Consider the following 16,784-nt stretch of genomic DNA (forward strand, 5'->3'; position numbering starts at 1 on the left):
ATCTGTTGTTTTTTGGTAACTTTTTTTACAATTATTCAGTTATTAAATTAGTTATGAGCTATTTTTGATTTACTATTTCTTATACACGCATAACTCAACTTAAAAACTAGAAATATTGTAAAAAAAGTTCCAACAAAACACAGATAATGTTCTTACCATCAAGTTTCATAATAGGTCGATTCACTCTAATTGTTAAGCTAACGGCATAAAACGTGAACTGCTGAGCGTAATTTTGCTATATTACGCGTTTGTAAGACGGAGACAACAAATACGGGTGTGGCGTCCTCTTAATCACCAGATTGTTTATTGTATTATTATGTTTTAAAGTTTTCAGCATAATGATAATAATAATACCGTCGCGCTAGATCACGAATTCACTAAACAGTAAACAATCACAGTCGTCAACAATACACGAACTGGTTGCCAGCGACCGGTATCCAATACGGTCGTACCGACCGGCGAAGTACGTCGTCGCGATGACACGGTCTTTGATCCAATGCAAATTTGGTTTTATTAAATCTTGAAGGATATGATTAATCTTTACTCTCATTTTAATTATATCATAAATCTTAAAAAGACGGTTTATCTGAATAATGATTTGACAACATATATAATATTCGCAGTGTTATTTTTACTACAGATACAAAATAATAATAAATGTAACAATATTATAATTCTGGTCAAAATGTATTTGTGTAAAAATTACATTTTAATTTATTGAAAATAATAAAAATTAAACGGCTCATAAATTATTAAATATATTATACAATTATTAATAATTGTATATAAACAGTAGTTCATTAATATTAATTTTGATACCTAGATTAAATTATTATGGTATACATATGTATACCTGCGTATTTAATTATGGAATTGATGGTAGCACAAAACTTGTTGCTTATATTTTCTTTACAACATACTTTTTGTAGTTTATTTTAAATGAATAAAAGTGAACATTTAAATTCAAGAAAAACATCAATTAAACAAATTAACATTTTTTTTTTGTAAGATAGAATTTAATCATTTTTTTATTGGTATACACTATGTATTTAGAACAAAGATAAATTATTTGAGTAAAATATAACATACCTCATATACAATTGGATAAATCGTATTTTTTGATTATTAACTATTATTTTATTTTTATAACAACCACAAAAATCAAAAACGTAATATTTAAATGCACAAAAATAATGATTTTTTTTTATGTCCTAGGGCCTAGAGTCAATATATAATATAAAAATATTTACATTCTATATACATATTGCATTTAGAAATCATTATAACTTTTATGAGCACTGCCCAGTGCCACTTTTATGACGACCCAGAGGTAGTGTTAACTTGTGTCGACTCTCTGTGATCCATTGAACATCCAATCTTTTTCCGTAAGTCATTAATAATTTGGGGCTTGGCCACAAGTATAATACATATAAATACACCTTGTAGACTGCTAGCTGCATAAAGAATGTACCGTATTGCTCCTTCAATTTGTAATATAATAGATAGTAACGTAAAAAAATATGGAATTCCCATAATCAGAAATAGTTTGAAGCTCATTACAAATCTGTAAAAAATTAAAAATTAAAAGTTATATTAAGTCAAACGAAACGATATACATTTTTTTTTGACCAATAAATCAAAAATTTTTAGAAGTTTTTTATTAACTAATAAAGAAGACGGAAACTACTATCTTTAAATTTATGAAACTTTTAGATTAATATTAGTAATAACGTCACATTATCTATATAATATGTTGTACTATAGTTCAAGATAAAAATATAGATTTTTTATTATGATCATATTTTTAGACGTTTATCACTTATATTTTACTTATCTCACAGAGATTAAAGTTTTGAATATTTAATGATGTTTAAAAAATGTATATGTAGGTTCCAAAAGAACTTAACAGACTATATAAGGTATGTACCTTATGTGAATGGAAAGTACCCTACTGTATTCTTACTTCTCTTTGTGAAGAAGAACATTTTCTGTATTTGAGTCTGTTCGATTTAATTCATTCAGTTCAGATTTAATTCTTGAAGAATGATTAGAAGTTACCCTGAACAAAACTAAATTGACAGTCAGTATAACAAACACTGGTAACATGATGAAAACTACACTTCCCAAGCCAGACATATCTAGAAAAATATTAAATATAAATTAATAATTATATATTTATGACCATGCAATATACAATTTTAATATAGAAAACTAATGGCGCCGATGTTCATTCAAAGTTATATCGCAAAATGTGAAACTTTATACAAACACTTATACCGTCGATTATAACAAATATTTTTTAATCAAAATTAAACTAGTATTTTAAAATTTTAGGCAACAAAGGTGGGTATGTTTTTCTTTGAAAAACAATCTACCTATACTACTACTTATTATGGGTGTATGCATTTGTGTTTTGTGTAGTTAAATAGGTAAAAACTTATATAACTAATGTCGTATTATTGCGTATTAATATTAAACTTATAATCATACCATCTATTATTATCTTTAAGCAAACAATTTAAAACAAGTCATTAATACTATTGAGATGACAGTTTAACACTGGGAGCGCTGTCGACGTTTATCGTACTGATGGTTAGACGGGTACCCCACTACGTGGAGTCGGGATATCGTATGTATTTTTCCGACATTTCACATACATTTTGCTTTAAGTGAAGTGTATTTGAATGTATTTGATAATATTAGTAGAAATTGTACTTAAGTTGGTAATTACCAACGTATACAGTTAGCTATAAAAGCGTATAAAGTTTCGATGACAAAAATAATTTATTATAAAAAGTAAAATATCCAATATAAAACTATATCTATACATCCCGAATCGGGAGGTACAAACCGTTTCCACCAAAACGCGTTTTGTTAACCTGCTTCCCCAATAGTGCGTTTCATAACAAATGCGACTCGAACGCGCCTTGTGGTGTTTTATTTTAGGGTTTAATAATTTAAGCTATCGTGTAATGATGCTTGGCAAATTTAAAATTGATAACGAATATTTTAAACATATTTCGATCCTAGTTTGAAGCCCCCTGGTTTGAGACAAACCACCATGTAGCGCGTTAGCGTCGATTCGCTATTGCTATGAAACGCACTATAGATTGTATACAATTGTCCATCATCCACTTAAAACTCGTGTATAGCAGACAATGTAGCTAGGGTTTGGTGCCACTTTTGAGAACGAACCGAACGATTAAGGTAACAAGGATTTGTTTGAATAAAATAACTACCAAATGCTAGATGGTGATAGACAATATATATTATATCTATGGCACTATTCATTGGTACAATGACACGTCATATTAATCGAATTCAATTTTCTATAACGGCTTTTTATTCTTGTAGATCGTTACACTTTAGGTTTTAAAATTGTTAAATAATTATTGATAGGTATTGATATTTTTCATTGAAATTATTTATCATTATGAGTAGGAATGCATAGTTCAAAGATGTTAAAAAACTACTTGATTCACTAATTTCCTTAAGCCTAAAACTATGACGAAAAATTGGACATCAGTAATGTCAGTCTGTTTAGATGGTGCATGGACCATGTCTGCTAATACCTATTGGAAGAGTACAAACTAAGTGTAAAGTGGAAAATAAAAATATTCTATATTATGTCATATGCTATTTTCGCTGTATTAATTTTGCCCTAGTAGGTTACCTATATATGTGAAAAGGTACTATACAATTTATTTATATTTTTATCGAATGAAGTCCTATAAGACATGCTATTTTAGAAAATATAATTGTATCATTCGGCGGTTTGGGTAGTCTCGGCTCTTCAAAAAATATTTTTCTTCCGGCCCATAATTTGTTATGGTGGCCCAATAGCCCATATATGAGGCATATTAATAAATAATAATGACTTGATCGCATTTGTTGATAGTGTACTATAGTTTTATATACTTGCCATAAAAATTGAAATACCGCATTGCGGCCATTTTGTCATACCAGCCCAAAATGTTATAGCAGCCCTTCAAGATTTTCTCAAATGCTCGAATGGCCTATCCTACTTTAGGAATGAATGCGTATTTTATATTAAATGTGTAATTAAATGTGCTGCACCAAAAGTAAAATCATGAGACCGCCTATGATTACATTATATTGTGTTCATAAAATATTAACATACCTATACACCGAGCCAAAATTTACAATATTCAAATCTGAAAAATAAAATTTTAGAAATTAATTAATTAAAAATAATTATGTGAACTTACTGTAGTAAAAGCAACCATATGCTTCAAAATTGGGTACTAATTCATGTAGAAATTTTTTTTGTGAATATTCAAAAAAAAAACCAGAACATACGAAAATACTTGGAAGTCCCCAACTGTAAAAATAGTACATGATGGTACGTACTGATGTTGATGTATTTCTGTTTATTGAAATGTTGTACCTAAATTAAAAATGTTGAAACTAAAGTTGAAAATATTATATGCAGCTATATGAACTGTTATAATTTGTACTTTTAGATTATAGAAGCACCACCTTATATTATAATATGGTATACTGGACGCTGGTAAAATGCATTAGATAATAGGTATAATATAGTATTATAAACCAGATTATGAATTCGAAATAAAATATTTTGATTTTGATTTCAATTTTGATTATTCTTACCTATTATTTTTTCTGATTGCCATTAAAAATAATATTATATTGATTTTATAATTAGATGAATTTTATTATTATTATTTATTTATTTTTGTTTTGTTGCACAATATTAATTAAATAATTTCTCTTCTTTATTTAGATAAAATCTAACAATAAAATATAAAAACATAAATTTCTTTTTCGAATAAAAATTTCACTTTTACATTTTTACGATGTTAAATTTGATTTCTACTTACGAGCCGTAAGCGCGTTTCGTAATATATTATGCTTGGATGTTAAACGATACTGAGAAAACAAAATTTTCTACTGATGAACAATTATTATCGATTGATTGTCTATTGTTGAATTTTAATAATGAATTAAATTTATTTTTACAATTTTATTCGATTTTTTAATAAAAATTATTAAACAATTATTATTTAATTTATGGGTATAAGAATTTCACACACGACTTTATTATAATAATTGCTATTTATATACTTTTTTCCGATTATTATTTGTTCCAAACGATACATAATTATACGAAGTATACGACCATGGGAGGTTCTTGACAAGTTCAGGGGGGGGGGGCTGAAAATATTTTGCATATATGTATATATATATACATATCTTCTATTTTTACCTATAGATTTAACATTTTTATCTATAGATTATCAATGTTTGACGTTATGATTACTTAGAGTTACGTTAAATTTACACATTTGCATATACCAGAGAGTGGGGCCAACCATCGCCTACCACCATAACCAAAACTGACAGTGGTTATGACAGTAATAATAGCAGTCCAAGGTATAATATATATTGTATTAATTTTATGAAAAGATTTACATTATAACAATAATATTATGTTGTGCACAAATATGCAGTTAGTGGTACCATGTATGTTAACGATTTATGTCACGCCCGTAAACTTAAAGAATTACGGTGAAATCAAAGAATTTTTAAGTCTTATGCCGTAACCGTATAATTTTATTAAAACATGACAATATGCGGTTATTACTTTTAAGTTTATTATAATTTTCTGCTTATTTAATACTAATTTGTAACTTAGTAGTTTTTAACACCACATAAATATACACGTTATTGTTTTACACATTTTTTTACTATATTAGGTAAGAATATAATCACATACCTTATCATCCAGTAAATATCGAAGCATATTACGTTTGACCAGCATAATGTTGAAAGAAATACAAATAAACTAATATAACCTAAAAATACAGTTTAAATTAACCCAAAATACTCAAAAAAAATAAAATAATAATTAATAGTATATATAATGTGGAAGCTAAAAGATGTATACCGTTAAGAAAAGTAATATTTCAATTTATTGTTGTTTAGTTTTTAGATGCATGGACAATTAGTCGCATGAAGTTGCCTCCTCCCACATTGCCATTTTCACTTCAAACCTTGACCAATATTTTATTTGGATGTAATTGGAACTTAATTTTCTGAATTTGGAACTTCATACTTTTCCCAGTAAAATGTTATGTCAGTTGGCACATTTTGATGATGGTTTATTAAGTTCCAACTATCTTGTTATATTGTCAAGCCGAGGGGAATATACTAATCCACTCTCCAATCTTAATTTAAGGAGGGCCGAATCTGAAATACTCTTTGGAGTCGCTGGCCAATAAAGTTTTAAGATGAATAGAAAGTAAAAGAAATTTAAGAAAGATAAGAATAATTGTATTGGGGTGAAAATATCTATAGGTACGCGCCACCTATAAGAAAATGTATGGCTGTAGTAATTTTGTGTAAACGAACGAAACAAACGCAAGTTGCTTTCATCTAATATCAGAAACAACTTGACTGATTTCAATAAAAGGTATTACCTTCTTAAGACTCAGTGGGTGTTTTTAGATTTTTTTTATCATGCTAAGACAATAGGGTAGCTCATGCCTCGCGCATGCCAGTTCTCTTGTTATAATAAACAACAACATTACAATCATTAGGATAACAGATAGTACAAAGTAGAGATAATAATAGTTACAATGAAAAATTTATAATTATAGTATTAATACTAGTAATAGTAAAAAAGTTGGGCAGTGGTTGTCACTCTGCTGTACAGTAGGTTACAAGTGGGTCACTGTAATGGACGGTGTTAAATTTGAATTAAATTATATAACATCATTGTATAAGAAAAACGATTCTGAGCAAAAACTGTCAGTCAGCCAATATTACTAAGCATATTTGATGATATTATTGTAAATAATGTAGTTTAAATATTTACCTATTTACGTGAAACCTTGTTTTAAATTTTTAATCTTTAGCTATAAAAGTTGAAAATTGTATACATTTTTAAATACAAAATAATTATTAAATTTTAAATTTGATCAAAATTTGAACTTTAAATGCTTATAAAAAAATTGTGTAAAGGTATTTTCAATTTTTTTCAAATGCTATTGTAACAATATATCAGGAGTCTTGCATTACATTTTCACGCTTTTTTACCTATCAAATAAAATTGTATTGATATTTATAGAAAAAAAAAACTAAAAAAGTTGAAAACTAACAATGTCGGTAAACAGCTCAAAAAGAGTCAAATTATTTTTAAAATCATATTATGGTGTATAGAAAATGAAAATATAAATATTTAGAAAAATGTTCATGTGTCTACAATTATTTGTTTTTGAATAACAACAAAATAACAAAATTGCTTCATAAGAAATCGAGTGAATATCCAATATTGTAAAAATATGAACTTCATCGCTCATAAAAATTTAATTTGATTTGGTTGAAGACATTTTTTTTTCGATAAAGATAGATAAACTCATGAATAATCTTGTATTTTATTTTCAAATCTTAGATTTCAAAATAAAATTTTTTATGAATTTCTAACTCAAAATAATTTTCAAATTTTTGTCATTTATATTGTCCATATTTGAACTTTAAATGCTTATGAAAATGAATTGTGAATATGGATTTTAATTTTTTTTTCATCTGCCTTTGAAAAAATATACTAGAAAATTTCTATATAATTTTTAAGCTTTTTAACCAACAAATAAAATTTCATTGATATTTATAGAAAAAAAACTAAAAAAAATGGAAACTGAAAATGTCCGTAAACAGCTGAAAATAAGTCAAAATACTTTGAAAATGTTATGGTGTATAGAAAAAGTTAATATAAACATTCAGTCAACATTAAATGTACCTACGATAGTTTTTAAACCTTTTATTTTTAACGGCTTGAAACTGTGTTGCTAGATAAATGTATTGTTGTATTTATCTTTATCTAGACAAATTACATTTATGTTATCTTTATTTTTATCTAAATAATGTTTTGTTAAAATTATGTTATATAGACAATTTCTTAGTAATCTATTCCCAACACTGCTGATAATGTTTTTAAACAATTCAAAACAAATCAACATATTTTTAAAATATTATCATGTATAGAAAATATATACATCTAGTGAAAATTTAATGTATTTACGTTCATTTGTTTTATAGTTACACCAAAAACCAAAATTGATTTTGTCAAATACTGATTTTGCGTAAAAATTCCCGTTTTTCTCTAATTTTTATTTTTTATCCGGGCGCTTTGTAAACTATTGGGAAAACATTGACCTCCCAAAAGTACCCACTAGATTCACTTTCCTGTCAGAAAAGATACTGCTGAAGAAAATCCAAGCATTTGACAGACACGAAAATAAAAATTAAATTAAATTCGAGTGTAAATTCGAAAAGTGTAAATTGGCTATTTAAAATCGGCATTAATCTCCTGATTATTTAGATTTCCATTCTAGATTTTTATTTATTTGGCCATAAAACAATTGAACAATGTTACACAAAAACACGTAATTACTAAAATAGAAACTGATTATATAATAACAGAAGTATTTGAATATTAATTTAAATGGAAATTTTATAATTATTGCTCATTGATCAAGTTGATAATTGTATGATTCTTTTACAAAATTAATACTATTATTAATATTTTTTTTTAATAACATTATTTAATACTTTTTGGGGGATTTTGTATTCCATCTATTGGTTATTTAACCATGGATTTTATTTCAGTTGGATACATTGACTTGGATGTATTTGTACAGCGTATTTTGTCGTTATATATTTTTTCACAAATCAATTTATTACATATTATTTAGCTGGAACCTTAAGAGACTTAGGTATATTTATTTGTCATAAGGTGTGTGGAAATGTGGTAGGAATTAATCAAATACATAATAATAACAATGTTGGTAAGACATACCGAATATAACGCACATTCGGCCTTTTTCGTTTTCCATACTAATTTGGGCAATTACGCAGACGTACGACACGAACTGGTGGCCGATGTAGCACTTGACGTAGTAGTTGCGGATATTCCGGAGGCTGGGCAGTATGTTGTACACGAGCAGAGTGAGCGCCAGACACACGGCAGACGCCACGTAACTCGCCCGATGGAATAAGGGAATCGAGCTGTCACGCACACGTGGGATCTTAAATACGGCGTTAACGTCGCATATGAACACCACATTGCCCTTGGCCACCGGTGAATACTCCACGCAGTATTCCGTGTCCGGTACGTACAGGTCTTCGTCAAAAAGGTAAAGGCTGCCATTCACGGTCAACACGAACTCGAAGTTCACTTTGTCCCCGTGTGAGCAATTGAATTCTACATAGTACGGCAGCACCGTGTTATCCGAGAGGGACACTCCATGGCTATTAGAGCTGGGGCCCTCGAATCTATAGTGGTCGTAGGCGTACATCTTAAACGGCTTCATGCTCTGCTTGCACTGCGGACCACTGCATGATATATTATACTCGTTAGTGTATAGTGTCAGACAATATTTTAAAAGATATTTTATATTTTTGTACAAGTATAAATATTTTGGTCGGTTGTAAATACGGTACTTTGAAAATATTAAAAATTTTAGTAATATCGGAATCTCTACGGAAGAAAATATTCCTATTATATCTATTTTTTTTTTTTTTGTATCTAATTAAAATTTAAGTTTATAGTAAATTCATATACATTTTTGGTGAGATTTTGAAATTCAAAATATGTGAAAATGGGATATTTAAATATAAAATAATGATTTCTCATCAAACAATTTTTATTTTTAGCTGCAATTCAAAAACCTATGAACAAGTAATTTATCTAATAGTTCAATGAAATGTAATGGTGCAATCGTGGGTTACGAAATCATGTTTAATCATGTTCACTATTGATTCGTTAGGTAAATGTTTAGTAATTGTTCATACAATCCGGCATTAAAATAATTTTTTTAAGATATTTCAAGTTCAATTTTTTACAAAATTATTCGATATTTAAAAAAAAAATGATTTTAGTTATTTTATTGTAATTTAAAAATATAATTCGTAGGGACTTGATACTTTTCACCATGTATATATATTATTATATCCTATACACAATGCAATTTTCAAAGTATTTAATTAGATTAATATTAAGCAATTTACACCATGAACCAATTCACATCTCTGTACGTTATTTATCTACGTTAGTATTGACTTATACATTAATAATAGCTATTACCGTATTACCAACTCACAGAAAAATGAACACTACTGCACTTTAGTGGATAATACTTCTTAATACCATATTATGCAGTTTATACTGCTTTAAACTAATTTTGGTTTACGGGCGAAGCCGATTAATTATAATATGTACATAAAATATAATCTATAGACATTTCGTTGAAGAATTAAAATTTTTGTATAATGTGTTTTTTTTTGTTGGAAAGATACATTTATCTAGATAATGTCAACACTGGGAATACCACTGAAACATGTTCTCGGCGCCACTTTGTGTATAAAATATAAACACACACATTTAACATTTTTCCAATAAGGACAACTCCTAACCTCCACCATCCCATTCCCGGCAAAAAACCACGGCACCAGCTGCAGCTGTATATACGCCTTATATATAAAGCATTATGTACAACTTTATACTTAAATATTGGCCTCTGTGGACTTACTTGGGGTCGTCGACTATCATCCGGTCGCCCTTGCAGCACTTGTGGACGCACGTGTAATTTTCCTGGCCGCAGATCTGGTCGCGTGGCTGGCACGTCCGGGCCACCAGCTCATCGGATGGCGTCAGGTCGAAGCAGTAGCCCGGCGGCAACTCGAGGACTGACGAGTACGTATCCATCAGCCTACTCACCTCCACGGTGAGCACGTCGACTAGCACGTCCGCTGCGTCGCACAGTGGCTGCTCATAGTCGTAACCCACCATCACCGCATCGGCCACCGCCCGGAATTCGTCCCTCAGTAGTTGCACCATCCGCTGCAGGTGCTCGTCACCGTCCGCCCTGCCTGGTCGGCAGAACCGTTCTTTCGGATTGTACGACTGGCCCAGCGGACAGCACTTCCGGACCGGCACAGCCGTCCGGTCGTCATCGCACGTCACACCGCCGATCGCCTCGATCGTGTGGAACGTCCGATTTTTGTTCTGGCATGACGCGACGACGTCTCCGCCGACAGTCGCGACCGAACTACTGTTGCAACAGACCACAGCGTCGGTGGCCCACCAGCCGATCGCGATGACGAGAAACGCGACTATGGTGGCGAAACACGAACGGATGGTGTTCATCGTGTGCGCACACTGTTTGGGCGGCGTCAGCACATTCACTATCGCGACCGCTCGCCGCCGTGTATGTCAGCAATGGAGACCATTCGACGAGCCGCCGCCACCGACCGCCACGCTCTTATATAATACTACAAAAATGTAATAAAATGTATACCGGTTTTCGTTGCCTAAATATAATTATATTATCGTGTAATGAATTATGATTATTATTTGTATCATGTTAGGTCTTACGAATTGTCAATATTAAATATTTTAGGGTTTAGTTATTTATGGCTTAAATTTAATTACAACATTACACTTCGTCGTACTCCATGTTAAAAATGGTTAATAAGTAAAAAAAAAATAGATATTTAATTTAAAACTATAATGAACTTCTAAAGCCTTTTGTTTATTTTGTTCACGTATTTCGTGTGCTGCGTCATATAAAGTATATATTTTCTTGCCAAGTAAAAAAGTAATAATATTACAAAATAAATTTACTTTAATTCAATTTACTTAGAATTTGTTTATGATATCACATCTTCATAGTGTTTAAAGACCTGTTTTTTTTCTTTACTTTTTTTGTTGTATAAACATTGTAACACATATACTTTGCTTATCGTAATTGAGGGGTGAAAATACAAACCGTTCTATTGCCAAAATTGACAAAACTTAGTTAGATATCGATTCTTATGGAAAAAAACATCGATAAAATAAATGGCATCGTCAGAATAGATCAAAACGTTGAATGTACTATTTTCTTATCTTCCTTATAAGAATGATATTTAGAAAATCAAAACGTACACTTTTTTAGTTTTACGCCAAATTGTTATTTATACCAAAACGAACTATTTTCAAATCGTCACTTTTATGTTTTACAAAACTTTCTAATTCCCGTGTTGTAGGTATACCTATAGGTATAAGTTTGAAATTAAATTAAAAATATTATTCTAAAATATTTAACACATTTGAATCGTTTTAAGTATAAATATATATTGTTAAATAATTTAAAAAAAAAACTTTCTTCAAAATTATTCATCTATTTATAAAAAGTTTGTTTTAAATGGAAATATTAACATACAGAAAATTGTTTCTACTGAAAAATCAGTATTTTGACAATAATACGTTTTGGATTTTCCCTCAATTATTGTTATCAATATTTGATTCCCTTGGTCTCAATAATTTTAATATGTTTCTCAATTAAGTTAACAACATCTGAAACACAAAATAATATGAATACTATATTACGATATACATTATTTTACTACCAAGGTGCAGAGCTTCAAAAATTTGCAATTTTCAAAATCTATTTATAAAAAAATGTATTTTTAAGAAAAATAGTCGGACAAAAAAAGTCAAAAGTAATTGTTTTATAATCTTGATTATTTATAAATTATATTTGTATTATTGTTATTGGTTTAATATTTTAAAATTATTAATATTAATATTTATTAGTTATACCTAAATTTGACCGTCATACTTTAAAAAAAAAAAGCGGCCAAGTGCGAGTCGGACTCGAACATGAAGGGTTCCGTAGCAGGAAGTAACATAAATAATAAGTCGTTTTGTACGGCCGGCACGAACTTTGGCTCCAACAACCAGGTCCAGCAGAAGTCTTATCTAATATTATAATAATATTACCCACTCGGAAAAGCGCAGTCGGGAACCTGCCCCCCGGGCGCTCCGCACCCGGTACCGATCAAGCCATGCTATAATAGTTATATTATTATTATTTCCTTATTTGCTTATTTACTTCTTTACTTATCTACTTATAGAAAAAAAAACTACTTACTAGATCTCGTTCAACCCAATTTTTGGTGGAAGTTTGCATGGTAATGTACATCATATATTTTTTTTTTTAGTTTTATCATTCTCTTATTTTAGAAGTTATAGGGGACACACACACACACACACACATTTTACCACTTTGGAAGTGTCTCTCGCACGCAAACTATTCAGTTTAGAAAAAAATGATATTAGAAACCTCAATATCATTTTTGAAGACCTATCCATAGACACCCCACACGTATAGGTTGGATGAAAAATATGTTTTGAGTTTCAATTCTAAGTATGGGGAACCTACAAAGTTTATTTAATTTTTCTAATTTAATGTGAAAATCTTAATGCGGTTCACACAATACATCTACTTACCAATTTTCAACAGTGTAGTTCTTATAGTTTCGGAGAAAAGTGGCTGTGACACGCGGACGGACAGACAGACGGACATACTGAATCTATAAGGGTTAAATTCGAAATACAATTTATAGATTTATTTTTATATTTAAGTATAAGAAACTAATGATTAAATTAGTGATTTTCAGCCCTAGTTCGGCTGCGCACTAGTCTTGGTGAAAATATATTTGAATAAAAAGTATGCAAGGACGATACAACTATTAAGAATCAGTGGATATGTTGGATACGTAACGATAAATCAAATGAAAATAAATATTGACATTAAGGACATTAAGTTATTGGATTAGCTTCTTATACATAACTATTATTATAGCTCAACAACTATAAATATAAAAAACAAAATGATAACACAACGTAAATATTCAATACATTTTTATACTACAATCAATATCAATATAATATAAATATAAATGTCGGTTAAAATTAAGAAATTGAAGAAACAACAAGACAAATCCGAATGTCATATACAAAGATATCATATAGTGGAGATGTCTGGATTTTATTTAATGCAACAATTACACAGTGCCAAGATTTTATTTTTGGTTTTTGTATCATAGAAATTTGATTTTGAAAATTCGTCTCTAGTTTCTACTATTATACAAAATTAAGTCAGAATTAAATAATATATTTTTGTTTAATTTTTAAAACTATTGTTTAATTTTAGAGATATTCTTAAGTGTCTCTTGATTTTTTTTATTAATTGAGATGTCTTGTTGTTGGTTTTAAGTCTTCAGATGTACAAGGAAAATAATACTTATACACAATAGAAGAGTAAATAATTAGTGATTTACGTATTATTATACTATCATGTAATGATATAGATAAATAATTTATGGTATATAAAGTTTGTGGTTTGGTGAGGAGCAACATTTATTAATAGATTGATTAAAGCCGAGATGTCAAAATGAAATGTAGGTAAAAGTATGATAATAATAAATTGATCATAACTTATAAGTATCAATATTGCATATACTAAACGCCGTGTTACATTAAAAATATCATATACACAGTGTTGGGTATAGATAACTAATAATTTATCTAGATAAAGATAATTATACTAAATTTTATCTAGATAAATATGAGATAATTTCATATTTTCATGTTTAATTTTAAAAATATTCAGGATACCTACTTGAGTCTACAGGTAAAAAAAAAATACATAAATTAAAATTTTTTAAAGCAAAGGACAGAGGTCGTACAGATCGGTTAAGCAATAACTGAAATACCGGGAATTCTAATAGGGTTTTATAAATATTAAATTGTTATAAATTACAATTATTATAATATTATTATGCTTGTGAGTCCAATAACCATGTATGTTTGAAAGTTTATGTCATCAAAAAATTGTATCTTAGAAAAGCCATATGTTCGATAAGTCATATGTTTGATAACATGAACTTTCGAACACACATTTTCGAACACATATGACTTTCGAACACATGACCGTCAAACAGGCAACCATCACCTGCAAGACATGTATTTATTAAATATAATAATTTTTTATTCGTCCAGAGTCACATGATTTGTGTTTTTTTTTTTAATAATTATAATAATTTTATTCGTCCGAAAACACATCTTTGTCATTTTTTGCTTTTTAAATAATAATAAAATCTCAGTCCACAGGAGAAGGCAGACACATTGCTCGTGACTGTCTCGCAGGGTAACCGGGTGGGATTTTGCAAAGCATTTTTCAATAAAATTAATAATCGCCACAGCGACAGGTGACTTGCGACAGTCGGAATTTAAATATGAGAACAAGAAAAGGGAAAAAAGGGGACACCTCTTATTACGTGCTTGGAAAGAGGGGTACAACAGGTCAATTTATACACTACGACAAATGATGACCAGAGTTTTGAGCTGTTGTTTGACCTTGTATTGGTTGGTGGCGACTTCACCCGGCCTCGGGCCCGCAGGATTGACTTAGCCCATCATGGCTCGGTAGCATTACATCGTGAAATACAATATGGCCCAAAATGAACGGCTATTTCCTTTGACGTGTTGGCCATGAGATTTTTTGTGCAGTGTACAATACAGCAGACACTTGACATGGCAAACGTACATGCTGTCAGTGGTCCGTAAAAATAGTGATGATGGGTCGACGATGGTGCTGGGCCACTAGGCAAGCGACAGAGCTTCGTATTTGTCTTTGTAGTGGGGCTGATCAGTGCCGTAGTATAGGATTTTTGGTACAATGATTATAATTTGGGGTACAGGATGCCCTGCAGTGTATACCGGCGGTCGCGACAAAAGCACTCGACGGTAACGGATGGTGGGGCACCAGTGCACCACGACTTGTAGACGGGTAGATCGGAGGACAGGTATTACATAATATTGTTGTTGTTTCGAATTAAACGCGCAATAACTTGTTAATAATATTAAATGATAATTAATGTAAAAGGTATGTTCAGGGAATATATTTTAAAAATAATAATGACGAAAAATTCTTTAATGTTACAAATTATATTATATAATTCAATTCAACTTATCACAGTGCTCCACTTGTAACCTACTGTTTTAAATATATTATTTAGTTTTAACAAATGTAGTAGTATATTTTAATATACCTAGTAATAATTAAATAATATAATATAATATAATAGTGTTGGACGAGTATTCTTTTTTTTAATTTCGAGTCGAGTCAAGTTTCAATTATTTCGAGTAGAGTCGAGTTCAAAATTCGAGTACTCGACAAATGCCGAGTATAAAAAAAAATTCGAGTACTCGACGAATTCTGAATATTAAATAAAAGTCTGAGGCACTCGGGGACTGCCGCGGTAAAGCTATTGCATAACAATTTTGTAGCTATAATGTATCATGTAATTATGACTATATTTATTTTTGTATGACATTAATTCAAGTTTTTTTGTTGATAATGGTAGATAAACACCGTACGGAAATATTTTATTCGAGACTTTTTTGCTTAGCAACTGGTTAGACTGTAAATAACGAAAATAATAATAACATCTTACGGTCACGCTTTTTCGTTACGAAAAATGTTTTTTCAGTCACCACGCCAGGCCCGCGATAAAAGCTATACATTAGCTTAATAAAAAAAAAGGTGGGTAAGTGGATTTCGCTCTGCTGTACAGTAGGTTACAAGTGGGTCACTGTATAATGGATGGTGTTAAATTTGAATTCAATGATATAATATCATTGTATAAGAAAAACGATTCTGAGCGGAGACGGTATGTTAGTCTAGGTAGGTATAAGACATAATATTATATTAGGTACCTATAATAAATTCCAAATTAATCATATCATAATATTTATTAGGTACTTATAACGCGTTATACATCAACAAAAAACCGTGGTACTATCATAGATATATAATAGTATACTTTAGAAGTTTCAAGTACCCACGAATAATATTATACAATCACAACAAAATAACTAAAATAGTTATCCTAGGTTTTTAATATGTAATTTC

At 29.9% G+C, this 16,784-nt stretch overlaps 2 protein-coding genes across 5 annotated transcripts in view; both read right to left on the minus strand.

The window, feature by feature from the left end:
- Positions 1-1,158: 1,158 nt before the first annotated feature.
- LOC100166298 lies at positions 1,159-11,384 on the minus strand. 4 transcript variants are annotated; one of them, XR_001678941.2, is made up of 7 exons: positions 10,572-11,381; positions 8,840-9,375; positions 5,759-5,837; positions 4,230-4,408; positions 4,142-4,175; positions 1,964-2,138; positions 1,429-1,564 (listed from the first exon to the last, which is right to left on the minus strand). XR_001678941.2 is itself a non-coding variant. In XM_001948735.5 (6 exons), the coding sequence occupies exons 1-6, from the start codon at positions 11,186-11,188 to the stop codon at positions 1,315-1,317; spliced, it is 1,836 nt and encodes a 611-aa protein (XP_001948770.4). In that variant the 5' UTR covers positions 11,189-11,361; the 3' UTR covers positions 1,159-1,314. The 4 variants fall into 4 exon arrangements, 2 of the variants coding, with proteins under 2 accessions (XP_001948770.4, XP_016657336.1); XR_003839767.1 differs by having other exon boundaries at positions 1,450-1,564; positions 1,928-2,138; positions 10,572-11,384; XM_001948735.5 differs by lacking the exon at positions 4,142-4,175 and having other exon boundaries at positions 1,159-1,564; positions 10,572-11,361.
- A 3,324-nt stretch (positions 11,385-14,708) lies between these two features.
- The window catches only part of LOC100166561, a 4,590-nt gene continuing 2,514 nt past the window's right edge, over positions 14,709-16,784 (minus strand). Inside the window, exon 3 of the mRNA XM_016801861.2 lies at positions 14,709-14,822. Within this exon, the coding sequence (XP_016657350.1) occupies positions 14,709-14,822 (114 nt within the window). The remainder of the gene's footprint in view (positions 14,823-16,784) is intronic.

The sequence above is a fragment of the Acyrthosiphon pisum genome, chromosome X (assembly GCF_005508785.2).
Source record: "Acyrthosiphon pisum isolate AL4f chromosome X, pea_aphid_22Mar2018_4r6ur, whole genome shotgun sequence".
Taxonomy (NCBI): domain Eukaryota; kingdom Metazoa; phylum Arthropoda; class Insecta; order Hemiptera; family Aphididae; genus Acyrthosiphon; species Acyrthosiphon pisum.

What these genes read in the sequence shown, in the direction of transcription:
- LOC100166298 (XM_001948735.5), bottom strand. Translation starts at nt 11,188, where the DNA reads ATGAACACCATCCGTTCGTGTTTCGCCACCATAGTCGCGTTTCTCGTC. An exon ending in CCGAATGTGCGTTATATTCG is followed by an intron (nt 5,838 to 8,839) that starts GTATGTCTTACC and finishes CTGTATTTTTAG; the next exon opens with GTTATATTAGTTTATTTGTA. An exon ending in GTTCTTCTTCACAAAGAGAA is followed by an intron (nt 1,565 to 1,963) that starts GTAAGAATACAG and finishes AATTTTTTACAG; the next exon opens with ATTTGTAATGAGCTTCAAAC.